The 27229-nt window shown below is 35.8% G+C and overlaps 1 protein-coding gene across 8 annotated transcripts in view; it reads left to right on the forward strand.

Moving 5' to 3' along the window:
* The window catches only part of CBLB (Cbl proto-oncogene B), a 141674-nt gene that overhangs the window by 78223 nt on the left and 36222 nt on the right, over nt 1–27229 (forward strand). For all 8 annotated transcript variants that reach the window (XM_026063828.1, XM_026063831.1, XM_026063829.1 and 5 more), the window contains 7 exons: nt 3608–3764; nt 7750–7871; nt 10243–10380; nt 11851–11938; nt 14681–14812; nt 17626–17829; nt 26375–26560. In XM_026063828.1, the coding sequence (XP_025919613.1) occupies nt 3608–3764; nt 7750–7871; nt 10243–10380; nt 11851–11938; nt 14681–14812; nt 17626–17829; nt 26375–26560 (1027 nt within the window). The remainder of the gene's footprint in view (nt 1–3607; nt 3765–7749; nt 7872–10242; nt 10381–11850; nt 11939–14680; nt 14813–17625; nt 17830–26374; nt 26561–27229) is intronic.

Consider the following 27229-nt stretch of genomic DNA (forward strand, 5'->3'; position numbering starts at 1 on the left):
TCTTGCATAAAAAAGGTGTGGAAGTAGTGCTATTTTTAGAGGCTTGGGGGAAATGGGTTATTTTAGTTTTTTGTTATAGTTTTTTTGACAGGATTCTTTAGATAGGAAGACAGCAGCAAGGTGCATGCCATGATACAGATATCTTTGTAGGTTTAAGAGAGATCAGATGTGCGCAGGAAGCCTTTGCAGAAAAAAATTCCCAGGATCATTTGTTTTATTTTGTGTTTTCTTCCTTAAAGTGATATGGGCTTTCTCCTACTCTGATGATGAGGAAAGGGAGTACAAAGATACCATATGGATTAATTGTTTCTTGAAAGATTGTCATATATAGACTAGTATTCTCTTGTAAAAAGTCCTCCACAGTAATTTTCTGCTGTATAAGATGTACATTTCAGCTTCCTTCATATTTTTGTTTCCTTTAAAAATTTTCTCTCTTAAGTTTTTAAGTTAATTAAAGGTCATAGAAAAATAACACATGTAGCATGATAGCAGTATGCACATGTAATATAATCAGATATTCTTGTTCTACTGTGGTGTACTGTTTTTTCCTGAATTGCATCATAAAAAGAGGAACTATGACCAAAGCTGTGTGTGTAATTTATGCATGTGCATATGTAATAGGGCTCTTAGCTGTGGCATCAAACATCAGTATCGTCCTCTAATATGATATCCTCCCCAGAATATTGTCTCAGGTGTAGTGGTGGGCATTCTACTGTAAGTGACAGCTTACGTAATTAAAATGAAATGTAGGAAATAGTGAGACAATGCACTTACTCAACCCAGTAAAAAAGAGAACTAATGTTACAGGGATGTCATATCACATCTCTCTGATGGGCTATAACAGAGCTGACTAACTCATCTCTTCCTAGACAAGTGTCCACTGGTCTACCTAATCTCATCAGGCATGTGCAAAATACCTGCCAGCCTTTAGTGCTGGGCATCATTAGGGCATGATGCAACAAACATTACGAGGACAAAGAGCACTGAAAATATTTACAGCAAATATCTTGCAGCAGTGAAATGATAATTAGAACAGAAACACAACTTCTCAGCCATCTACGAAAATCTCTTTCACCCCTTCAGCATTGTGGGAAACGTTCTGTGTGAACCTCTCTTAGTTCTCTGTCAAAATGTTTTTCAGTGTGCCTAAAAGGTCACCAAATTTCAGTTCTGTAGGAGCAGAAGACAAGAATGTTTCAGAATCCTTGAATTTTTTGTGAGGACTCAATAACTCCCTCACTTAAGTGAGTGTGTGTCGAATGCAAGGTCTCAACAGAGCACAACAGTTACTGGAGGGAGATGTCAGGAGAGAAATGATCCCTGGCTGGTGCTATTTCAAAATATTTAGGAATGACAGCTGTAAAAAAGTAGCTACCGAGAAAGAGGAATTAATGCGTTTTAACAACAGATTCTCATATTTATTAAGAAAACAAAAGATAAAAGACCTATTTCACAAAGTTTAACAGAAAAAAATCTGATGATTTTAGTGAGTTTTAAATTGGGGCCATCACTTTTTTGGACACTTCTTGGAGGAATCCCACAAAATAACTTTATATGTTATTTCATTAGCTAAGCACTCAGTTCTAAACATCTGGTTTCTGTCTTAACCAAAGTACTGTCCAACACAGTTCTAAAAACATACGCTCCTGAAGACTTTTCTTTGTTTTTCCCTCTGTTGGTGAGATTTTTGGGGTGCAGAGTGTTAATGAATAGGTGACAAAGGATCCCACTTATTAATCACCTCTAATCAACATGTTTTCATGAAACTATCTCAGGTTAGTCATCAAAAAGGAGTTCCTACAGTCTAATATTGCTGTACTCCTTCCTGTTACATTATCTGTGCGTTTGACTTTAATTTTAGGGTTAATTAACTTTTCTAACCCCATTTCAGTGTGATCGCAGTGCTGTAACCATTCAGAAGGTTTACAAAGACAATCAGAAGACATTTCAGAGCCACAGTTACGGGAACTAAATATGCGATAGGCACATGTTTTAACACCACAAAGGCACTTCAAGTTTTCCAGCTTTGTTCTCTGAACTTAGTGCAACATTTCATTCTCTCTTTATTATAATCAAAATTTGATGTGCATTCTTTCTTAAATGGCATCTGATGTGGTATCTCTCTTCAGCTCTTTGTGGTTTCCTGTTTTTCGTACACAGACGAAAGTATCTGCTGAGATCTATTAAACTTCATCTTTTATCATTTATGACTTTCTCAATATAAGCCTCAAAATAAAATGTAGACTTCCATAGACTTACAAATACAGTGAATGCCTGATGTTTTCCTGTGGTAGAAGTGCAGGAGCGAGTCTTCAGTATTGTGCTTCAAGTTAATATTTGTTTAAATTTAGGTTAACTGCAGAATACTTACTGTGCAGGAACCAACTTAATATAGTCAGGGGTTTTTACACAATATTGTACTGTAGTATGAAGTAATATATAGAAAAAATAGAATGCGGAATAAAATATTTTGGCTTTTATAAAAATAAGCCCAATGTGAAGTACAAAAGACTGGAAGAAAATATTAATGAGTACCTGAGGCCTGTTTCTTTTGTCTTCTCTTGACATTTTATCAGTCATAGAAAAAATATTACTAAGAATGTGTGAGATCTTGTTAAGTCCTGAAAATAGTTATATATTTGTTAATTAAAATGCTTTTAAAATATGGCATAATCTGCTCCCACTGGGAGTCAGAACCTTTATAAGAGAAGGTGTTACAGCTTTGCAAAATTCCATCCTAATGACACGAGAAAAAGAAACAGATGCTATTGTTAGTCTAGTTTCCATAGTTTTGAGACTGATAAAATAGATGACTTTCAGGTGAGCAGCTTCATCTCAGATTCCAAATGTAAGCAATTGCTTGGCAAAATAACTAACCCGTTTATCTTGGACAGTGCAAATAGAAACTGAATTTGAAAGATTGCAACTTTATATTAGAGAGGATAATTTTGATCTCTTTCTTTCCTGACTTCCATCTCTTCCCACCTTCACTACTGCCTGAAAATACTCCCCATCCTGCAAAAATGTGTCAAGGTGAAGATCTGAGAAGATTTGTCTTCTAATATTTATGTAACTGTCATGGGCTATGACAGACTTTGGCCCAGTGGTCCTGGTGTCCAGATGATTGTTATTGGAAGGTTACTTGGCCAGTGTATATTAGCCTTAGTTATTAAAGAAAAAAAAAAAGTCATCACACTAGACACCAGATAGATGCTTAGCGTTCTAAGAAGAGAGACTGTGAAGAAAGGAGTTCCTTAGAAAGCACAGAGGTGGCCCTTATGTCAGCTTTGGGAAGATGTGAGGTTAGTTGCTGTACCTGCTTGGTAGAATATTTCAGTCTCCGCAATGTTCTTTCTATTGTCTTCCTAAGGAAGCTTGAATATTTATAATCATAAAATATATCTCACTTTGTTCCACCGTGTTTAAAGGAAGATAACCTATTCTTTCATTAGTTTAAGCTCATTTCAAAAAACTTGTTTTTTTTCTTTACCTGTAGAGAAACCAAATTAATGCTCCACTACTTTCAAAGTCCAGTTCTGCTGTTTAAATAGGATGTCAAACCTTAAATGCATGGTTTTATTAAATTTATTACTTCCCTTCCTCACAGAACTATAGTACCATGGAAACTGTTCAGGCAGTGCCTTCATGAAGTTCATCAAATAAGCTCCGGTTTGGAAGCAATGGCCCTTAAGTCTACTATTGACTTGACCTGCAATGACTACATTTCAGTTTTTGAGTTTGATATCTTCACTAGACTATTTCAGGTAAGATTTGAAACTTTTAAATAGTTACATGAATTTAAGAACCTAAACACTCTGGGTCAAGTGATCAAGAAAGTGGATTTGTTGGAAAAACTGGAATAATTCAGACACTAGAATTCAGAAATAAGTTTTTGTGTGTTTTTTTAGTACTTCAGAGATGTTTGGGGCACCAACACCCGCATCTAAAAAACTGAAGATATCCAGCAGTGCCTGCTTCATTTTTGCACAGGTGTAATATTATTACAGTATTGTGTCTGGTATTTACATATTTTTCAGTATTCTTAAGTGCATTCCTAAAATCATGGACCTTCAGGTGCTTATCTAATTGTATTTGTATTTTAATTGTACTTTTGTATCTATATATACTTCTGTGAATTGTTTCTGTGAACACATAAGGAAAGTTGTGTATGTTTTTTTTTTTTTTTTAGCCTAAATGTAGGCGTAACTACTTCTTTAAGGAACAGATTTTTCCATTAATTGCTCTGCTATTTATTTAAGGTAAGGGACTATCTTTGGGAATAGCATTAATTTTATAATTGCTGATAGGAAATACTTAGCTGAAATAAACTTGTATGTATGTTACATGCCTCTCTTAAGCTTATCTCCCTTCTACAGAGCATACCTTAAGAGAAATATTCTTAAGTATCTGAATCAATATAGAAGGCTGTGCTGATTTGCATCCATATTCAATGTATTGGTTGTGAATTAATCACTTCAGATTTTTACTTGGTATATAGAAACCGTTAAGGTATAGGACCATTTATTTGGTCATTTACTTTTTCCCCTGTGTAGTGATAAATCAGCGCATTTTTCTTTAGCCTCTTGAAGACTTGTTCAAAACACCAATTTTTCATCAAAGCCTGGGCTTGTAAGCTCCTTCAAGCTTCCATGGCATTCTGTGATAATCGCTGTTTGGCTCTATTGTTTTTTGCTCTTATGGGAATGGGGGCCATTACAAAGTCAGTATTAAGAATTGGCAGATGAGTAACGGTTTTAGTTTACAGGATTTTGATTTTGATCGTCCCTTGTCTGTTCTGAGTCAAAACTGTGTCAAAGTTGAAAATTTTGCAGTGTAAATAATCACCCTGTGTTTAATTTAACCACCAACATTGATCACCATTTAAAACAAATTTGCGCAGATTATAGAATTTCGAGCAAAACTTTAATGTTCTCTTGAACAAAATAATACAGTAGAGATTAAGATCACTGAGGACTTTATACTGTTTTAGCAAAATCCCTCTAAGCTTTCTTCTGTTTGTGGAGCTTGCTATTATCAGACATTCCTTTCTGAATTTTGCTACTTGGGATGAGTTTCTACTCCACCAAAGTTTCCCCCTTTTATTCGGTATTTGGCAAACTGATCTGGTGTTCAGGTTGGTAATGAAGCCAAAATCTTCATCTCAGACTTGACTGCAAAATGTCTGAGGCCTATTGATTACAACATACATCGTTATGAAATACATTTATTTAAAGCTTCTTTCTATAGGATTGATTTTTCCTCTCTCATTTTGCTCACAAATAATAATAAAAATGTTTTTTCCCCCTTTTAATCTGTACATTAACGATAAAATTAAATGAGAAGTCAGTGATCTGAGAAATAGTTTGCTCTGGTCCTGTGGGCTCTTACAGATTGTATTAAACTTCAGACTTCAGGCCAGAAGTCTCAGATGAGATTTATTTTCCTTGATTCATAAACCAACATATATACCAGATTGCATTAGCTTCTTTGCTTGCTATATTGTCAGGCCATTGCTGTTTTGATTCATTAATATGCTTGGTGCTAGAGAAGGGGGATCAGCAATACTCTGTGTGTAAGGAGAGAAGACTAGTTAGGATTAACTGTTAATTTAAGGAGAAAATGTTTAAAAGAAGCAGAGAGAGAATTTTTGCCAGACAGATTACTAACTGGTGCAATATCTGTGTATCTGTTGCAGTGAACTTAGACTGAACTTGGTCTGAGAATCTCTCCCAAAGGTTACATTTTACTACTCCACTTTTTAAACTGCTTCTCATACTATGTGTGTATACACCCACGAGAGAAAATCCCAATTGTTTAAGTAATCAAAATACTGTTTTGCCAACTGTGGGTCGTGTTACAGAAAAGCTACATTGATAGCTATGCTTATTCACAGGAGAAAGCAAGCAAGATTACTTTTTATGTAGATCGTGTAAAAGTGAAGCTGCTCCCCCTGCCTCTCCACTGTGTGCATGCACCGCTCTAAGCGCGGTAGGTTTTCGCTGACCAGAGATGCAGTTTGTATAGCAGTATATAGAGATGCTTTGAAGTAAAGGAACTTCTTTCTGTCACTGTTAACATGTTTGATTAAGTTATCCTTTTATGTAAAAGTATTTTAACAGAACAAATGTGCAAACCTGTTCTCATTTAAATTTTCCACATTTGTAATACTCTATATGAGTGTCCAGAAGGCAAGCTAAAGAAATTTTGCCCTTTGATCTCCAGTCCTCATGTCACATCCTTTTCTTGGTATAGCAGTAGCCTGGTACTCTGAAAGATATGTTCTACTTAGAAACTTGAAGATTGTGATTAACTAAGGAATTTGCATACTACTTGGGTGTTTTGTTATATAATGTACTATAACTATATTTTATATTACCACAGTCCAATGTAACTTCAAGAGTACTGAATATTTGATCATCCTTTTTTGATATATATATGTGCACTTGAATAATATGAAAAGTAAAAGAATGGTGTGTTTTTGTGAAGAAAGTGGCAGTGTTGGTGTGGTGAGGGGGGGGAAAGTTAACACCCTTTTTTCTCTAACTAGGGCAACTAAGGTTTCTCATGTGCTTAAGCCTCCTGACACCTATCTTTGATATTCAATTGTCTCTGAAATGACAATGTGGAGAGGTGCTGGCAAGATGCAGTGTTGCATCTAGGATTGCAAATCTTTCTCATGACTTTGTTTTGTACAAATCTGAACACTTGATTTTTTTGTATAGCCTCTGTATTAAAAATTCATTGTTCCATTTCATGTGTATGATCTGAAGAAGTATTCATTTTAAAATAAAGGAGTTCACCCATGTTTAAGTAGTGGTTAGGATTTGTCTAGGGGATATATCTTAATCTCAAGTAGAAGAACTGTTACAATACTCTGCTCAAGTGTGTCACTTGTAAGGGCGTTATATCTCTGCCTTACTAGCCTTTGAAAAGTCCCCCAAAGGACTTTTGCAGGATACACAAGAACACAAGTCTCTTCTCTTCTATTTCTTAGCTTCCCTTGCCCTGGTCTTTTGACAAATACATTAAAAAATCTCCAAACTATTAAAAAGCATTTTTTTTCTCTTTCCAAATGCTGGTAATGAACACTTAATATATTTGTATTAATCTCCCATTGCTTAAAAATCATCCTTCTTTGCAATAAAAGAATATTTTCTTTGAAGTAATAGCATGTCAGGCATATTTCACTGAGTTTTCTGAAGCAATTGTGAGCAAATAATGTGATGAAGTGCAGTCAGTATTTGTTTTGTTCCCTGACTGTGATGCCATTATAGTAACTGAAGGAATTAAGAAGTAGAGAATAAGTAAAGGAATAATAGCTCAAATTAGTGGCTTTATTAGGCTTCATTTGTTAGTATTACTTATCATTAATTTTGTGATTGCCTCAGGACCAGTCAAGAATAGGCTTAATTGGGTTTTTATTGGCTTTTAACCATCATGGAGCCATAGTCTGCAGGCTCTCACTAAACCAGATGCTTAATATTCTACGTGGCTGCAAATAGAAGATCCCTTAAACACCAGGTCTTCAAAAGGTTTATCCAAATATTTACCTTGACGTTCTTGAAATAATTCTTTTGGCGGAATCCTTGCAGTAAAGCTGAGTATGTCAGACAGCCTTCCGTAGTATTTAGACCTTAACCAAAACTGTATGTGTTTCAGCTAAAGCATTTTCAGTCTTTTTGACAAATTGGTGTTTTATTAGACGTTTATCTGGCTGCACCTGTTTAATTGTTTCTCCTCTCTTTTTAGCCTTGGGGTTCTATCTTACGGAACTGGAACTTTCTAGCCGTGACACATCCTGGTTATATGGCATTCCTGACGTATGATGAAGTCAAAGCGAGGTTACAGAAATACAGCACTAAGCCTGGGAGGTAAGAGGTTTTACTGATTACTGCCTTCCAAATAAACTTACTGTCTCGGAAGCTACGTAGTTTTTCTAGCTCTGTCCTTCCATATCATGTGACACTTATGCTGCAATATTAAAGGAGTGAATTTTTAGCTTTTTGTTGTTAACAGAGTGAATCAGAGAAAAGTATTAGGCATTTTTTTAAACTTGGGACTTTATTTCTATCAAAATATCTTTTTAAAAGATAGTTTAGTACTAAAGGCCAAAACTCCAGATCCAAAAAATGCTGAACTTTGAAATTTTCAGAATAAGAATTTTGTAGTCCTGACCTACTTTTTCTCCCATGGTTCTTCCTGTAGTGCTGTGAAATGAAACAGCATTGTGTTAGACATGAAAACCAAAATATCTAAATCAAGTACAAGTAAAACAAAAAAAAAAAGTGAAATTTTATTACTTTTCTTTTGAATTATGTACAACCTGCAATGTCATCTGGAAAGCTTATTTGAAAATAGAATTTACTTTTCAAAATTTTTGTTTAATTGTTGTTTAATAGTAAAATAAAATTCATCCTAACCCCTTAGATGATAGAACGCAAATTATAATTTCAATCAGTGCTTATATGTCCCTTTTATGTCAAATACATGCTTTTCTTCATCAGTAATGGTTTTATATTTTAAACTGTGCTTAGAAAATGGAACTGTCAGATTAAATATCATGAGGTATATATAGATTTTAAGTAATTTGTGTGATGCTATGCATATTGTATTAGTCAAACTGAACTTTTACCATACATGCTGCTTCTGCTGTTCTGTTTTTTTCTTCTTTACTCAGCTTGGGGAAATAAAAATTCATTAATGAATTTAATTATTTGTTAGTTAGGTTTTTTTAGCTCGTTTTACCTTCCAGTTCTCAAGTTTTATTCTCGAATGTGTAGGTTTCTAACTTTGCTGCTGATCACATGTATACGTAGCTAAAACCACATTGTTCTGAAACTTGTTAGAGAAAAGTGTGGCGATACCATGACAAAGCTGTATCTGTTTTCTGTACTCACTTTCACTGCTTTTTAGCAAACCAAATATACCGTATTTTGTTAAGTTACCTGACTGGTAAAGCACGTCTGTACAATAATTGTGTTTCACTGTGTTAATGCTGATGTTGCATTGGCACTTACAGATGATGTTATGGAACTCAGATACTAGGATGATTTTGAAAGTTGCTATACTTAGTATTTTCTCTATTATTAATTTTGATTTTGTGTGTATAAAAGAGAAGTAGTAATGAGGGAAATTATTCAAAGTTGCCTTAATGTTCCTTTAATAGAGAGTTGGCTTTAAGCTAACTTTCTATTTGGGTATCAGAAGATAACTCTGAACTGATTAGGTGAAATACTGAATTTGTCATTTTTAAGAGGAGATATGAAGTGAAATTGCTTGTTTAATCAGTCTAAAACATGAAATGAATAGAAACTAGTTGCTACTACCATGTAATGCTGGCCCTATTAAGTTCCTAAGAGCCAAACCTTAGAGAGGCTAAAATTTCTCATTCTRTATTGCGTGGAAGGAAATAAAACATTATGGTGTAGTTAAGAAAAGCTGTTCTGTAATACAGAATTGGCTCTGCGATACTTCACTGTGGCATGCTTTCCTGGATGAGATTTTTGCATCTGAGTTGGTGTCTGATACTGAAGACTCCAGAGTTCTTAGTAAGAAGAAATAAACATGCCTGATACTCTTGTCTATAATCTCTTGCTGTTCCTTTCCTCTTTCTGTGCGCTCTCTCTGCATTATTTTTACTTCTGGCTATTGCCTGCACCACACAGAACTATTTACATTAAAGGTCTGTTTAGGCTGGTATTTTCTGAGGTAGAAGTGATATTTCTTCTGTCCTGTTTGCCAGCTGTGGTGCACACAAAATTAACATTGCCAGCAGAACAGTTTTTGTTATTCATTGGTCTCATTTCTGTTGTGTCTGAAGATGCAATCTGGTTCCCCATGCCATTTATTTGGGTTAAAGGCCTCTGTATGCACAAAGGGTTTATGTTGTAGCTATGGAGAAAATATAATACTCTGTTTTTGAAAAGGTTTATGGGCATGTCTAAATATATGTAATATGACTATTTACATTGAAAATGCAACTTTCAGTTTGAGGACTAAAAAGCAAGCAAATCAGAAGTTGGGGATAGGTGACTATTAGGCCCTTTTTGCGCATGAGGAATGACAGCATAAAAGACTGGTTTATTTAAGGTTGCCAAAACAACATGTGGCAGAATTGGAAATCTGGCCCAGATCTTCAGAGATCCAATTCAATGTCTTAACCAGAGGCCATCCTTCATCTCTGCACTTGCTTGGCCAAACTTTGATTAACAATAACTTTTTGTCCATCCTGTTGTTATAAAGCTACATTTTCAGACTGAGTTGCACTCGCCTAGGACAGTGGGCCATTGGATATGTGACAGGTGATGGGAACATTTTGCAGACCATACCTCACAATAAGCCTCTGTTTCAAGCTTTGATTGATGGCAGCCGGGAAGGATTGTAAGTACGCATTCTTATATTCCCCATAGGTATGAAATTCTAATTCAGTTGTTGTTCTAATGCTTCAAACCTGCAATTAATAAAGGTGTTTAAAACGATTAGAAAAGTTGGATATGGCTTTTGGCATTCCTTTAGAGATTAAGGACCATCCCTTTTTTCTGTCTGAAAAACATGGTAATTCCATTAATCAAACTTAGCCATATCTCATAGCAGGTAGATTCCAGGAGAAAATAAGACTGGGCAGCTGTCAGTTTGATTCCCCCAACAAGTGTCGCAAATGCATTCAAGCTTTTTGAGCAATTAGTACTACCAGCTCCTTACGTGTATGTGATTGCTTTTTTATATGTTGTGCAACCAAAACATTTTCCAGGTTTTAATAGTTTACTGAAGAATTATAATTATAGGAGAATCTAATTTTTTAGGGAGAAGTGGTACTTTTTTAATAGGCCAGTTGAAGTAACTGGAAAAAGCAGGCAAATTTTTGGTATCAGAATCTTTTCACTGGGATATTTTGATATATCACATGATTATGAAGGGGAAAAAAATTGATCCCCAAAAAAGGACTTAAAAATTCTTTGCAAACTCACAATTTTTCTTGGTCCTCAATAGTCCAGTAATTTTATTCCCGATAGGAGAATTTCATGTTTTGAAAGACGGCAAAACACACTTATGTGATCCTATGTATACTTATGTGTGTTTTGTTTCTAGTGTTTCTACTACACAATTTCCTTGGCAAAAACTAAGCAAACAAAAACTACAGTTGAGAACATTTAATGTGAGGTGACTTTGTTTTTGTTATTTAAAGATAACTTTTTCACAATGTGACTTAACAATATCACTTATAAGAAACTGTTTCTAAGTCTGAGGTGACATAAAACTGAATGTAGAACAACTTAGTGTCTCCCTAATGTTGTTAGCCTGTCACTAACTTCCCACCAGATCTAAATGACCTCATCTGTCCTTGCTTAAAGTCCAGTCTGCACCTTGGATTCTTAGTGTAGATTCCTGTCATAATTTTAGAAAGATACAAATGCATGTTGCTGTCCATTCTGCTCCGTTGCTTGAAATATTCAGCTCTATACACTCACTGAGTACCATGCATAGATCATCAGGAATTTATGCAAGTATAAGAGCTTACTATAAAATTAAGATCCAAAATGATATTATATTGAACTATGCCAAAAAAGTTATCTGCTAACCAAAGCTCAGATGTATTCTTCTGATAACTGTGTGTGTGATGCCAGCATCTCCTTTTTGCTTTTATAGATGGGCTATGCTTTATCGTGTGTCAAAATACACATGTAGCAATTCTGTTGCGCCCAAAAGTTGAGAAAATTGGCTAAGGAAAGATGATGCACTTTAGTTAACGTCTACTGTGACTTATTCTGGCTGTTTGAAATTTCGTAAGTAATATTTAGCTAATAAATCTAAAGAAATATGCATATTTATAACAATCTTTTTGTGATGCAGCTATTTGTTCCCAGATGGACGAAGTTATAACCCTGATTTGACAGGATTATGTGAACCCACACCACATGATCACATAAAAGTCACGCAGGTATGTTACACAGTTTGGCAGTTACTTTGTAATCTTCACTTCCCTTAGCATCCCATCCAGCAGTGACAATAAGCTTTTATTAAATTGTGAGAACTAAATTCAAAGGAGTGAAAATATGCTTTTGACAAAGAGATGAAGAATAGAATAATAATCCTTTCAACTTTAGAGCTAATGGTGATGCAAGTGGCATGTCTTGGGAAGTTTGTTTATTCTAAGCCTCTTTCAAGTGAGAAATGTGTTAATGTTTATTAAAGTTTTTCTGATATTTTTGTGATAGGTTAATGGAGCTTGGTGTTTCTTTGCTAATAGCGGTTGGGAATACAGAAGTAAAATCAAGATCAGGTCATAGTTTTTAAGTCTGAAAAGGAATGGTACTGTTTGTTGACAGGTCCAGGAAAAAAATATAGTTCTCTTTATCACAAAGATGTCRTTTCCAGGGTGTCTCTTGTTTCTTCCTTGTCTACGTGCAAATTAAAAGAGAGTTCAAGGGAAAAGCAACAGAAATAGTTAAGTGCCTGAAGGGACTGACTTTCAAGAGAAGATAAGAATATCTAGATGTGTGTATAGTCTTGTTAAGTGATGATGTGATATGCTAATCTGCAAATGTTTGATATTAGAGGAATAGGAAGTAGCCACCACAAGGCAAAGGTTTGATTAAAAACACTGCTAAAATTAACACTAAAAGGCTTTATGTATGTTATGCAGAGTATTTTTCATAACAAAAGGATCTGGAAGAGGGTATGTTCAAGGAAAGACATCAGACTAGATAGAACTCTCTAAAGCCATACTGTTTCAGTTTTCCATTTCTTCGGGGTAGACCTGGTGACCTGCTGGATCTTCTGTCATGAGTGCTATATGCGTTTTCCACCTCCAGAGATACTTTAGAAAGTATCCATGGTGGTATTGGGAGTACCATTATGAAAATGTCTGCCTCCTAAGTGAATTCCTAAAAACAATTACCTGTGGAAGGTGTGAAAACTTCCACCGGTCTCATTTCCTTCTTTTCCCTCCTTATGATAATGAAGGAGTAATACAGACATAACAGATATTTGAGTTGCAGGAAAAACTGGTCGAGCCCCATATCCTTACTTTTCCTCAGAGGAAGAAAACAAAGCTTAGACATTCTCAAAGTTCCCGTGTTTCTCCACAAGGTAGTCTTGTTTTTTTTCAAAGTCACTGAACAAATCCATTTTTTTTCTGAACTTGTAGTTGTGAGGGAAATATTAGTTAATACTCATATATTAATACATATATTAATATTCATAATATTAATGTCAGTTCATCAGAGCCTGAACTATATGAATGCTGCCTGAAATAATATCTACCTGCAGTAATTTAAAGCTGTCCCTAGAGCTGCTTAAACTATGAAAAGATGGTATAAAACTGGCTCCAGGACTAGATTGCTGCAGATGGATTCTTTGCAAAGCTCCACCACAAGCATATTTAGTGCATACTGACCACAGCTGCAGATATGAGTTCTTTTGTCTTCCTTTTCTTAGCCTCCTCTACCCTCTCTTTACTCAACAGTAGCTGCTTATTTTCCTGTGACCTGGATTGTTCTTACTTCAAGCTTTCAAAATTTGCTTTTCCTCGAGTGAAAAGGAGAGAATAAAAAAGCTTTATTCCTGCACAAATGCATTTGTTTTTCAGTTCCCTAGCAATACCTTTCCTAACTCTAGAAAACTGTTTTCAGCATGGGTTTTATCTATTATTCCTCCTGAAGGTGTTCTTGTACCTTAGTGTCGGTTTCCTAAGGCCATGAAGGACGGGATGACCTATGCATGACTGTTGCCATGTCACCCAGGGCTGCATTCCTGTCATACTTCCTTCACGGGGGTTGTTTACTTTAGTTGACCTGTGTCCATGCTGCAGATAGAAAACCCTGTTGCTTTTCATTTTTTCAATCCAGTAACTTTTATTAGTCCTCAGCTTACACCTAGAAAATGTAATCTCCATTTTGTTCCCGTCCATCACGTAATTGGTCCCTTACAACAATGCTTTCGTTATTTTCCTCTTAATTGCAGCCGAGGAAAGCAGGATGCGTGCCTTGCATCAAAATAGTAGCTGTATGGGATATGACTTCCTGTAATAACTGGATATTTGAAAAAGTCAGGTCTTATTTTTCTGAAATCCAGGTTGTCCATTTTGGAGCTGAAATAACAGTCAGACTTAATATAAAAGGAAAGCCTAAGAAGCAAAAACAATAGTGCAGTCCATTGCTTCTTAATGCAAGTGATCTTATCAACAACACTTATAATTAGATTCCACCCACACTTACACAGACACACATGCTCTGGATTTTCTGAAATAACTAATGTAAGAAATAAAAATGCCATTAAAAATTGGGAGGAGAGAGGGAAGATGAAAGCAAATAATTGTTCCTTGTAATTCTTAAGATGAATTTAGAAGAGTCAGGTCAATTGAATACACAGTAATTTTAATTCTTTTGAAAAGTCTGTAGAAATCCAAACAGACACAAGTTTATTAAATTTTATTTGTACCATTTATTATACCATTTATTATACCATTTATCTTAAGTTTGAAAAAGCAAAAGAGTGGGGTTTTTCGGAAACCTGAGTACGGCTTTTAAATAAATCTGTACCAGTCGTTTCCTCTACTATTAAGAAAAGCAGGTTAGAAAATGGGCTCAGAGAACTGCATTTGTCACTAGTGGTACTTAAGTATATCCTTTATCAACTAATCACAGTAAAGAAATAATAACTTCACATTCTTTTTTTACAGGAACAGTATGAATTGTACTGTGAAATGGGTTCTACTTTTCAGCTGTGTAAAATCTGTGCAGAAAATGATAAGGATGTGAAGATTGAGCCTTGTGGGCACCTCATGTGCACTTCTTGTCTTACAGCATGGCAGGTACAGTCATAGTTCAATTAGAGGGGAAGAGGAGGGATTTCTTTGTTATATCTCTGTTCGCTGTGTGGGTTTTCCATTCACCTTTTCAGGTACTCAGGATATTCAGGGATATGTCTATGTAAAATGGTAAGCTTGTTTAATTTCATGGACTAAAATCTGTCTGTGAAGAACAAAGTCCTAGGAATCATTAGAATTTGGACTGCTAGGCTTGCCAAGGACATTTGCTGCTTATCGGAAACCTTTTCCCGAGTGCAGGATCTACAGAGGAGGTGGAAGCTGGGCCCTTGCTGCCTATTCAGTCACCCAGCTCGCTCCATGATGTGTTCAAAAGCAATGAGAGGACAGGTAGCAGCTGGGAATCGGATAACTGACTAATCAGGGTTTTAGAATGGGACAGGATGTCTTTGACAGGAGAAGGATTTAGTCAATAGTGCATATCACACATTGCCCTTTGAAAAACAAGCTCAGAATCTCTGTGTGCTTTTAGTTGTTAATGTGCAAATCATGAAGCCTCACCACCTAGCTTTTGACAGGTGTTGGGGTCTGAGAGATGAATGGAGAGGAAAACTGTGATCTCTAATGTCGTTTACAGAATATTCTGGAAGGCACAGATGCTTCCCAGTGGTGCACCAGTTGGGGTATTTTGTCCATTTTGTTCATGGACTTATCAGTCTGTGGGAAAAGGGAGAACCGATGCCTTTATTTAAGCATAGTTAACAAACATTTGACTTAAAACTGAAATCAAAAACAAAGGTTATTCTTCATTACAGCTTCAGACTTTCCCCTAACAGGTGCTTCCCAAATTGAGTCTTTTCAGCGCTTTTGCTTTTAGCAAGTACTTTCATTGCTATTCTGCCTCCTTCCCCCGCCCTCTTCTTCCATATCTATACATTGTAAGGGGAGAAGTAAGGGTCATCCGTTTCTCAGAGGGGACTCTGTACCGCAGTTAGCTACCAGTCTTCGAATACAAATATAATGAAAAGAGTAAGTAGAATCCTTGATTCTGATCCACTTTTGAGCTGGTTTAAAATCAGTTGTATCAGTGAGTTTTCATTCTCATGGTTGAAGATACAACCCAAAGTAGTAATGGTTTTTTTTCAGATTCTTGATTAAGAAATCTTTGTTGGCACGCCAACGCAATGAAACAGAAGGGTCATTTGGGTTTTTCTTTCGTTAGCCACTTACTGAAAAGGAGGATTCCCACTTTCCAGTTTTCTGTTCTTCCTGAAATTTGGGTTTGATGTTCCAAACTCAATCCTTTCAAACTGTCCACAGATCAGAAATTCTGAGAAAATTCCATGTTAGGCATACCCAAATAAGAATATTTGGTTTATTAAGCAGCTGCTAAGTTGCAGCAATATTTCTCATTTCAAGAATACCCTTTTTCTATTCTTAGCAGTTTCTCTATGAATGACAGAACATAGATGCCTGACTGCATTAGTCTTTGAGTTCAAAACTCAGCTGTGCTGAATTTGCCCACTTCGTGTTAGAAAAGTCCTGAAAGTCCCTATACTTCTGGTTGCCCTGTGTCTCTCATCGTGGTAGCAGCAGATTCCAGTGTTGAACCAGTGATGTGCTCTGTTTCTGGAGACTCAAGAAGCTCAGGTTTCAATATTCTGGCCCAGTGGTTAGGTCTTCAAGCAGAGGACAAAGCATTTTAAGCTCAGAGCACTGCATTTTCCAGTGACATCAAGCTTTGTCAGAAAATTCCATCCAGCCAGCTACGTTTTGGACTTACTGCAAATTTAACTTTTGTATAATTAGCGAGGCAATAGAGAAATACACTGTAACAGCATCAGCTGTTACAAGCTTCTGATGGGCTAGTGTTTAATTGCTCTCATAATGGCTCATTAGACATGCCTCGAGAGGTCCAATACAGATGTTTTCACTAAGCAGAAAAAAAGTTATTTAATAAATTGAATAAGCAACAACAGATCTGCATAGAATTTTAAGCATGATTCACCTTTATGGAGGTCAGTCTCTCAAATAAGTTTGGTTAAACTATCTCTCTTTTGTAGTGTGCAATAGGAGGAGAATTTCATTTTCTTCCACAGAAATCCTTTCTTCTCTAAAAGCTGCAGTTCTGGGCTTAATTATAAAAGTCTGTGGGCCTGTATGCTGCATTGTCAGGTTCATGACAATGAATGACAGGTCCTTTTTCAGTGTTTTAAATAACCTTTCTGTGGGCATGGACAAACATGTGCGTGTATATATATAGACATCTCAGGTCTCTGTTTATTTTCTCAGTTGTATTCATACTATTGAATGCAAGTCTCTCATGTTGTGATCAGTTACTAGATATGTTTTGGTGAACTTAGTGCTAGTACAGAATTATCTGACAACACATGTTTAAGAAAGCCTTGGAAATGGAAAACTCTGTGCTAGGCCCTTCCATCAACTCCTTTTCTATAAGGCTGTTTCTATAAAATGACCTTGTAAAGAATTTTATGAGTAAGGAAGGACTTCTGTTCACTTGGCAGCGATTACTTCAGTAGGTCCCTAAAATTTGGAAGCACTCCTCTGAGACTGTCAACAAGTGATGTTGACTAGTTTTTTGTAATTAAGATGCAAGACTGCTAAAAGTAGATTAGTTAGTTATTTGTCTGCTCAGCGGTATTCAGATAGCATTTATATTGCATATATACCAGYGATCTGTTACAAATCTGTTTTCTATTTACTCTGGTGTTTCCTTTGCAAGCTGATGGAGACCATGTAGAGGGCATTTTGGTGTAGAAGTGCATAAGACTTCATATTTTAATACTTTTTAAGTACTTCTTTTTTTAAGAATGTATGTACTTCTTTGTTTTGCTCAGGAATCTGATGGCCAAGGCTGTCCTTTCTGCCGCTGTGAAATCAAAGGAACTGAACCAATTATTGTGGATCCCTTTGATCCAAGGGATGAAAATTCTAGGTGCTGCAGTGTTATTGATAGCTTTAGTATGCCCATGTTGGACTTGGATGACGATGATGATAGAGAGGAATCTTTAATGATGAATCGTTTGGCTTCTGTCCGAAAGGTAAATTTTCACATATTGCACAATAGGTAAAGCTGTATGTTTGTAAATGATTCTGTCTGTACCTGTGAAGAGTGAGAGGTCACATCTGACACTGTAGGTTTCAACAGCTCACTGAAGAGTTCTCAGGTTGGAAAAACAAAATACATCAATACTGCTGCAGGAAGGCTGAAGTTGAATAGGAAAAAAGAGAGTCCCAAATTCTCAGCTGATGTATTTGGGTTAACTCCTGTCTATATTGGAAGAAGCATTGGTTTACACCAGATGATACTCTTATCCAAAATACTAGATGCTTTCTGGAAAATTCCCTGAATGGTCATTTGTAAGAAACACAAAATTTCGTAAATACAGAACATATTGTTYGCTTTCTTCACCTCTGTGGGTACACATGCATAGATGCTTTAGGATTAAACATGAGTTTCTAAATAGGCAATAAATATTATTGCTATGTAAAGGGTTGCCCTGAATGCAATTCCCACGTATTGCACACATATACCTTTTAATCATGCTTTACATGAGTTGCCTATTTTTTTTTTTTTCTGTAAAATAAAATGCTGTGTTTTAGTATTAGGCACCTATAGAGGGGGGAAAAAAGGGGATCTGAAATTATTCGTAGTAACTTTGTCTTTTGCAATGTTTTTGTTCTTAAAATGCCCTATGTTCACTTCTGGGATCTTTATTTAGTTGGTCATAGGAGATGTTATTACTGATAAATAAACACAAACATTAACAAAGTTTTATTTTATACTGGTACTTTTCAGATTTCATTACTATTTTAGTATTTCCGGAATAGATATTGTCATGGGCCATGCAACACTGAATTTCAAATGCATTTTCTATATTCTGCCTTTTACTAAGGTCATCTAGATGGAATAGTTGCCTTGAAATTAGTTTTTTAGCGTCTTACTCTTCCAATTCCTTATCATTGTTATTTGTTTAAAAAAAAAAAATAGTGTTTCAGTGTCATATCTGAGAGTATCTGTCAGTTAATATACATACTTCTGATACCCCTCCTAACCTCTTAAGTCATATGAATCATTATTATATTGTGTATGTAATACAGCATGGCCTGCTCTTGGGAACAGTTTATCCTTCCTGCCTGGATTTAAATTGCAATCCGCAGCCTGACCTCTGTGAGATAGCCTTGAATTGATGGGCTTTTATAACACTATCACTTCCGTGATAAGGCAGAGTACATTATGCTTTTATCAAAAGAAGGAACAATAGGATTTAATATAAGAAGTTGTGTCTTCAGCATCCACCAACTGCTTGAGTACTTTGGTTCTTGCTATTTTTATGCCGTTAATTTCATAGTTCAGTGAAAGACATCTACTAATGATTTTATCCTTGAAGTTTAGGAACAGTTTTTCATTTTTCGTTTGCCCTTTTAATTCTTTATTTGCAGATGTTGAATTATCGAGTCATTTGTTGATTTTCAGTTTGCCCATGCCTTCTTGCAACTGTTACCAATGCTTGTAGAATGATGCTCTTAACCATGCCATCCTTGTGGAATATGTCACAATTTACAAACACTTTTGTTAGAAATGTCCTCTTCAGACTTGCCTGTTTCTTTTAATCATTATTTATTTTTTCCTGTTAAACAATATTTCTTTAGAGCCTTCTATAAGGCTAACACTTTTTTCCATATGACATTACATAACATTTTTCCCTTTTTCAATGTTTGTTTCTTGATAATGTTGTTAATATGAACATGGTACTGCATGATGGCTGTGTTGTATAGTCATTTGATTTTTTGAAACACTGGAGATGAGATGACAGATAGTTCTTGCAACCAACCCAAAACTGCTGGTATTTTGTAATCTCACAGAACATATTTGTCAGTTCTTATTTATTGCAAAGATTTTCATTTATTTCCTCAACATGAAGCTCTTCATCCTTGAAAACTGAGTGAACTGATTTTGTCTCAAATCATCTGGCTAGACCATGTGATAGTACTGAGAAATTTTTCTTGTAGCCTATCTGGCTAGCAGTGAGTTGGGACATTAGACTTAGTGGAAGAAGAAAGTTCCAGGAACATGAACTTCTCACTGAAAATGCCTGTAGGGCTTCAAGCTGTGTTGCAGGAACATTTGAGTCAATCACTATTGTGCTGAAAGCCTTTTGGAGGAGCACTACTGGAACGTTTCTAAGCTGTTACTACTAAGTTTCGTTACCTTTGAGACTTGTACTTGAAATGTATTCATAATGCAAAGAATAGTTGCAGTAAGCTCATTTTATTCTGCCTTGTGGAAGCACAGATAGTCATGTTTATCATTGATTAAAGGGCCTGCGTGGGTTTTTAAGTGAGCTCTTTTTGACAAACTGAAAAGCTGAAAAACACTTTTTTGAGTTGTCATTAGAGTTTAAAGAAGCTATAACTTTTTGTTATCCCCTGCTGTATCTGTATGAATTATCTTTTATGCAGATTGGAAGGATAAACCTGCTGTTTATTTCCGCAGATCCAATTACAAGAGGGCATTTGGGGAGCAAAGAGTCTAACTTCTTGGGCAGGTGAATGATATGAGTTGAATATAAAAAATCCACTCTCCATTTTCTACTCCATCTCTGAAGCCTACTCATGAACAGGCAGAGGTGTCTAGATTAAATCCCAGATGGACCTCAGACTTGAAATTGCTTTAAAGAAAAGAATAATCACAAAGCTACTTACTCATTCTTTAATGGAATGAGTAAATGGATCCACTTTAAGAAAAATGAATCATTCTTGCTAGGTGTTGTGTATGAGTCAGCAGCAGCAGATCAGCTCTAACAGAGGCTTCAGAGAAGTCTACTGCAATTAGTACATCTGCCTTATCAAGCAGCTTTTTTTTATTATTTCAAATTGTTTTCACATATTTCTTTTTGAAACGAAGATGAGGAGTGGTGCCAAAAGCTCATTGTCTCATTGCTGAGAAATTTCTAACCCCATGGTATCAGATCAGCTAATGCAATTATTGCTTGAAGTGTCCCTGCTCTCAGCTCTATATTGTTTGTCCTAACCAAACTTTGCTAACCTCATGTAGGTCATGAAATATGCCTTAAAAATGTGCAGATTAAAGGTTCAGGTAAACATTTTAAAAAAAGGAGCATTTTTTCATTTTTTTTAAAGAAGGCATTTGAGTCCCCAGTAGACTATTTGTATTACTCCATAGTCTTTAATATTACATTGTCCGAATGAATTAAGAGTGATCTGTCACTCCGTCTTGGTCAAGATCTACCTTGATACAGTTGGCTTAAAAAGGAAAGAAAACAAGAAAAATAAATAGTGCAGGAGTTCTCGTTAAGAGCAAAGAATTTTGAATTTATAGATGCTAACTGTATAATCCAAAAAAAACATTATTATTACATCAAACCATAGAGGGAAGCCCTAACAGTGTAGGAGACCATGAAGTTTTCAATAGTTTAAAGTTAAGTTCACATTCTCTAAGGACACTTCCTTCTGAAACTATATGAAAAGTTACCTTGTCCGTGGAGTTACTGACCTCTCTGAAATTAATTGCATAGTTGTCCAAGCACACCAAAAACTGACTTTGATTCACACTGTTGACTTTAAAATATTTTGAAGAGGTCAGCAAAACTGAAAGCCACTACTTGTCATGACTTGGCTTTTTCTGGAGGATGAGTTAGTATGGACTTAACAAATTATGACAAAAGACTTTGGTTCTCAAAATAGGAAAGGAGAGTATGGGTTTTTTACCCTTTTCCCTCTCTTTCCAGTTTTCAAATCTTTTTTGTGGTAATGATTGTTCTGAAAAGGGCATATATTACATAGTAATAGAATTTCAACTTTTATAGTACAAAATATGGAAGCACCTGAAAAAAAGGCTTCAAATATGTATCCAGGCATTTCCCCCGGCCATAAATTCTTAAGCTCACTCACACATATGTGTCAATTCTTTCTTAATGGTACACTTAGTTTATAGGAACTTATTAAAATCATTCCTCACAACTGGAGAGTCCTTAACTTAGTTCACAGTACTTGAAAAAGAGGTGTAAATGCTGGGAGACAGTGTGCCTCTCTTAGTTAAAATTCGTCCTACTGATCCCATTGGCAATCAGCTTTGTGCTGACTCTCACAGCCTTAGGTTGGCTCCATTCCCCTGCCTCACATGCATTTTGTTGGTTCAACAAATGAAAGATCAGATAAAGAACAAACCTATCTATGCAAAACACGTTTGCAGCCATCAGTGTTAAGTGATGTTACTTTATATCCTCATCTGCATTAAGTCCAGCTGGTACTAATCTGCCTAGGTCACCACTTGCCTTAACAAGAAATAAATAAAATGCGAGTTACTCTTATCTGATTATAAATAAAGCTTATTTAATCAAACTTCGGGCGACTATTTGGGAATATCATATGAAAAGTCCACTTCTGGTGTAGGTCTGCTTGGACCTTCTTGGAGGTCTCATTATGAAATCTGTAAATTGTTGAGTTAGCTCCAGCAGCACACTAACAATCAAGATAATATTCCTGCATCAGTCACTTGTTAGGGTTTTTGTTTAGTATGTTTTTAATATATGCCTGTCTGGCAGAAAGGCATTTGAAACTGAAACAGTAGATTTGGTAACCCAACTGTTAACACTTACATCATACAAAGCTTCACTAGAAGCTGTAATTCTTATCAGAAGCAGCCTTATTCTTAAGTTCACAACCACTAGGGGCAATCTGATACCAGTATTTGCCAGTAATAAATATATCTGATTAAATAACACAACTGTGGTCCGCTCTGCAGTACAATTGCGAAATAGATCACAGCTGCTTTTCCCTTGGCAACATTCATGCCAACCAGATGATATCCATGTTGTTACAAAGGAGTCTCTGTTCTTCTCCTTAATTACATCTTTATTGCACAGGTCCTATTGCAGCAGAGCTCCTTTATCTACTGAAGGTCTGTCTTCTGTCACTACTGGTTCATTTGTATTAGTTTGTGTCTTAATCGCTTGCTTGTTTTATCTTTTTTTACTGTGTTACTCTCATCACTCCTTTATTTCTATTGAATAGAAAATACAGATAAATCTCCAGTAGGTGACAAACAGAAAAATCTTTAGTCACTTAGACCTCAGGGGAAGTGTGTTTTTGAGAGATGATGCTCCGTGCCAAAGGAGTAGTTATTATATACAAATCTGTTAATGCCCCTGCATCCACATGAAGTGCAGCCATCTTGGTGTAGCTATCAACAAACATGAAACAATAATGGAGCTAAACAGGTAGGATGGCACAAGGACATGTAAAATACTTTTTTTTTGTAATGGGAATATGATAGAAATATGATACTGAATGCTGAAGAAAGCCTCTTTGTTACTGTAGAGGATTTTTTTGTTTATTTTTAGTATCAGTGGGTATAAATGAGGATTCACAATTTTAAGGTTCTCCCAGCAAAGCATTCTCTCTCTAGCAGCAAGCAGTGACATGGATTCAGTTTCTTTCTAAGGGAGAGTAACTGCTTTTCTGATCAGCTGTTGGATTTTTTTTTTTCCCCTACTTATAAGTTGTTATTTAGCCTGTTGGCCATCACCAGTTCCCTTCTTAACATCTTTTGGGGCTGCAGCATATAGTGATAGCATTGTGGCTGTAGGCAATGGTAGTTTCAGGGAGACTGAAAGATTTTGCTATTCTGAAACAAGAAGTTGATGCAAGTTTAGATTGAGATCCTTTCACACACATAATGCTTTGGAAAACTTCCATTTTATTTTGGCAGTTGTAATTTACTATCCAGGGAATATAGTTGGTAGAAATAGCTAAATACCAAATATATCTGGAACTGAGAGTTGATTGTATAAATTAATCTCCTGTTTCAACAGGACCTCGTTGACGAAAGAGCGTGTCGTTTTGCATAGTGATTCTTTAGGGCAGAACTGTGTAAGAGAAGGTTGTAATAGATAAATAGATAAAAGCGGTGGATATTCTGAAAATGCTGTCAGTGAAATGTTGTTCAAATGTTCAAATTAGCTGTGGGTTCACATAACTGCATGCAGTATAACATTTGTGATTCTCTCAGGTTGCTCTCTCAGGAAGTCAAGTTAGTTAATGTGGTGGTACAACAATTTGAACATCTAAAATTCCCAACAATCTTTCCTGCCCAGTACTCTGTTTTCAGTATTTACTATTTATATTACTCTTAGTTTCCAACCTCCGTTACATATAGGATTATTTCTTAGTTCTTTTGGAACAATTCATTGCTGACTGAGACACAGCATGTTTTGTAACACCATATAATTTAAAGACTTACTACAGCGCTGTCATTTAATTTTAAACAATTATATTTTATTGGAGATGCAGACCTGCTTATTTGGTTCTATTTCAAAAAATTTGGGTAATAAATTTATTTTCTGTCTGATGCTGAAGCCAAGGTGTTGACTATATCATATTACATGTCTCTTGTCTTTTAGAAATGCTTGGCAGAGGGTGTAACTGAACTTTGAAAACTAATGTTATTAAATGATACAATGTTTATTATGCTACTCAACTGGTAGATACTTTCTGTTGAGTAAAAGGAATTGATATCAGTATATAATCACTTTATAATTATGGTTGCTCAGGCGTGCTTGTAAGGTACATATCTAACTTATTCAATTAGTTCCCTTTCTGTAATGTCCAGAGAAACTGAGCACCTCACAGTCATTAGTGTCGTTATCCTCACAGTCTGCCAGGCAAGATTAGGGATGTGTGTGTCCATTTTACCAGTTAAAGGAAACAAAAATTAACAGCCATAGTCAGACCACTTAATATGAGCATTCTGACCACTTCTCCATTGCAAAGAAAAGGTGGGGATCCAGGACCTGGTAGCTGTGAAGAGCATGACATTTGAATTGCTCACAGACCTATGGAAATTGAACATGAAATTGAATTGAATGTGTAGTCATGACACTGAATTTACAGGTTTACCAAATGGCAAAACCCTAAGTGACACAAAAAAATCTCTTTGGCCGTGCAATTGAACCTCAGCCTTCTAGCTCTTACATGAGTGTCTTAAGCACTTCCTTACTTCTTCTTCTCATTGTTTCTTGCAGTAATACTGTGGTGGCTTCTATTTCTGAGGGAGGTCTAGTACCAATTCTAATTGTATAGAGTAGTATTAAACTAGATTTAGTACAGTGTTGAATATGGAGTTCAGATACTAGATCCTTTTCTTGGATCTGCCTTTGAGTTTATGAAGTTTTCAGTAATCTGTTCAAATTATTTCATATATTCACCATGTGTAAAGAAAGGTAACATTGTTTATTTGTTTACCTTGCTCAAGAACTTCCTTGAATAGCAGCCTAACTTGATGATGAAAATACGTAACTTTATTATACTGATCCAGTCCCTGTCATTATTACAGGACATACACTATTTGTGATTTAAAAAAAAAAAAAAAAACTTATTTATAAAGGGGGAAAGGTTTTATTGATGTGATTTATCCTAGAGATGGGAGCATTAATTTTTGTCAGCATTTTTATATGCTTGATTTTGAATGATAGCAGATTGTTTGCCTCTATAACCAGGTTATATGGTGAGATTTTGGAATGCCTCAGTGCGCAGGTGGCCTGAGGCTGGTGCTTGGTGTGAATGTCTTCCAGCTAGTCAGTCTATTGCCCAGGAAAGCACAGAATAGCATAAATGCCCAGGTTTACCTGCGATGCAGTGATATAAACGCAGTGGGTTCACAGATGTACCTTTAACTGATTTATTTAAATAAGTCAACTGYGTTTGTTAAAACTGAGCCAGACAAGCTTCAGGAACTGGTTGCAAAAATGGGTGCAGCCTAGACTGATGATTGAAATCTTTGGTTTTGAATATTTTACAGCCTAGCTTCTTATTTTTAAATAGTTAAAATGATCTTTTAAATGAGAACTAGTCAACTTCCATTGTGCCTGTGGATTTGAAAGGACAAGTCAAGAAAATAAGTCATCATTTATCACTTGAGGATGTTAAATATGCATGTGTGTGTCATTAATATTTGCTAAAATGGTAAACTGCAGTTGTGAAATAATTTTTGTAAGTCATCTAATAAATGAGGGGGAAAAAGAACTACTTTGAGGCTTGCTGGCTTGAAGATGATTTTGATTAGTAAGTTTTCAGGAGCCACATACATTCCATTTTCTGTGGAAGTATGATTTGGAAGTGGGCTGTGATTAACAGAGGATATCATAAGGCTCCAGCTTTAAAAAATACCAAATTTTAGATTGCATACTCTCTATTACTGAAAAGTTTTTAAGAGTAAGGGTACAGGAATCTCTTTTTACATTTTGTGATCATTGCCTTTAGTGCAACAGTATAGATGGCTTGTTTTTTAGAAGAATATATATTCCAATAGTTTGTTTATTTTCATCGTAAGTTAACATGGATCTTAGTTAATTTTCAGGTAGAATGACCTGTAGACTTCTTTTTTTCAGTATCTATAAGCTGAATACTTATACTACCTAGTAATTAAGACTAGCAGGGTGTCCGTTATGATAAATGGCTATGAGCAAATACCTGACAAGTACCAAATGTTTTCATTATTATGGAATGAAAGTCATTTACTTAATGATCAGGTAAATTCTAGTAACATTTTTTTCCATCTTGAAGTGCAATGAGAGACAGAATTCACCAGTGACATCTCCAGGATCTTCCCCGCTTGCACAAAGAAGAAAACCACTTCCAGACCCCCTGCAAATCCCACATCTTAGTCTTCCACCTGTACCTCCTCGTCTGGATCTCATTCAGAAGGGAGTAGCACGATCACCATGTGCCAGCCCAACTGGATCACCAAAGGTAAATCGTGCTGAACCGTGTTTCTTTTTATCTGAGAAATTGTACTTGCTTATTTATTTTGGAAAATTGACTAGTGAGAAATTTTGCGTATTTCTTTTCTTTTTCAGGGGTTCTGGCCAAAAGATCAAAATGTCTCATAGCTTAGAAGAACTTTAGATTAGATCAGTATTGATTAAGTCATCTGAAGACTCTCATCTCCTTCAGTTGACTTTGGCCAGTGCCTGTCCCCTTGCATTATACCTTACCTAGTCAGATGATTACAGTTAAATGTGTCAGTCAAATGTGACCTCTGTTAGTCTGGTTATATTGCACTTGGTTATGCTCAGAATTTCAAAGATATCAGTTTGACATTGCTGTAATGGATCACTTCTCTAATAAAACCTGATTCACAAAAATAAATAGAAATGAAAGTTTCCTGAAAGTAGATTTAAAGGTCATTATCTCATTAAAATTACATGCTGTGCACTGATGACAATTTATGCTCATTTCCAACAGTACCCTCACAAGAAAAATATGTGCAGACACCCTGCTTTCAAAACTTAAAGTGGCATATATTAGGACTCAGGCTTCAGGGAAAATAATGACTATAGCTAATAAATTGTATGCTATGTTTTGTGAAACAAATGATACTAAAGAGTTAACTACTTTTTTGAGTGGATAAGGATGAGG

This window comes from Apteryx rowi, unplaced genomic scaffold, assembly GCF_003343035.1.
Source record: "Apteryx rowi isolate R43461 unplaced genomic scaffold, aptRow1 scaffold_201, whole genome shotgun sequence".
NCBI lineage: Eukaryota > Metazoa > Chordata > Aves > Apterygiformes > Apterygidae > Apteryx > Apteryx rowi.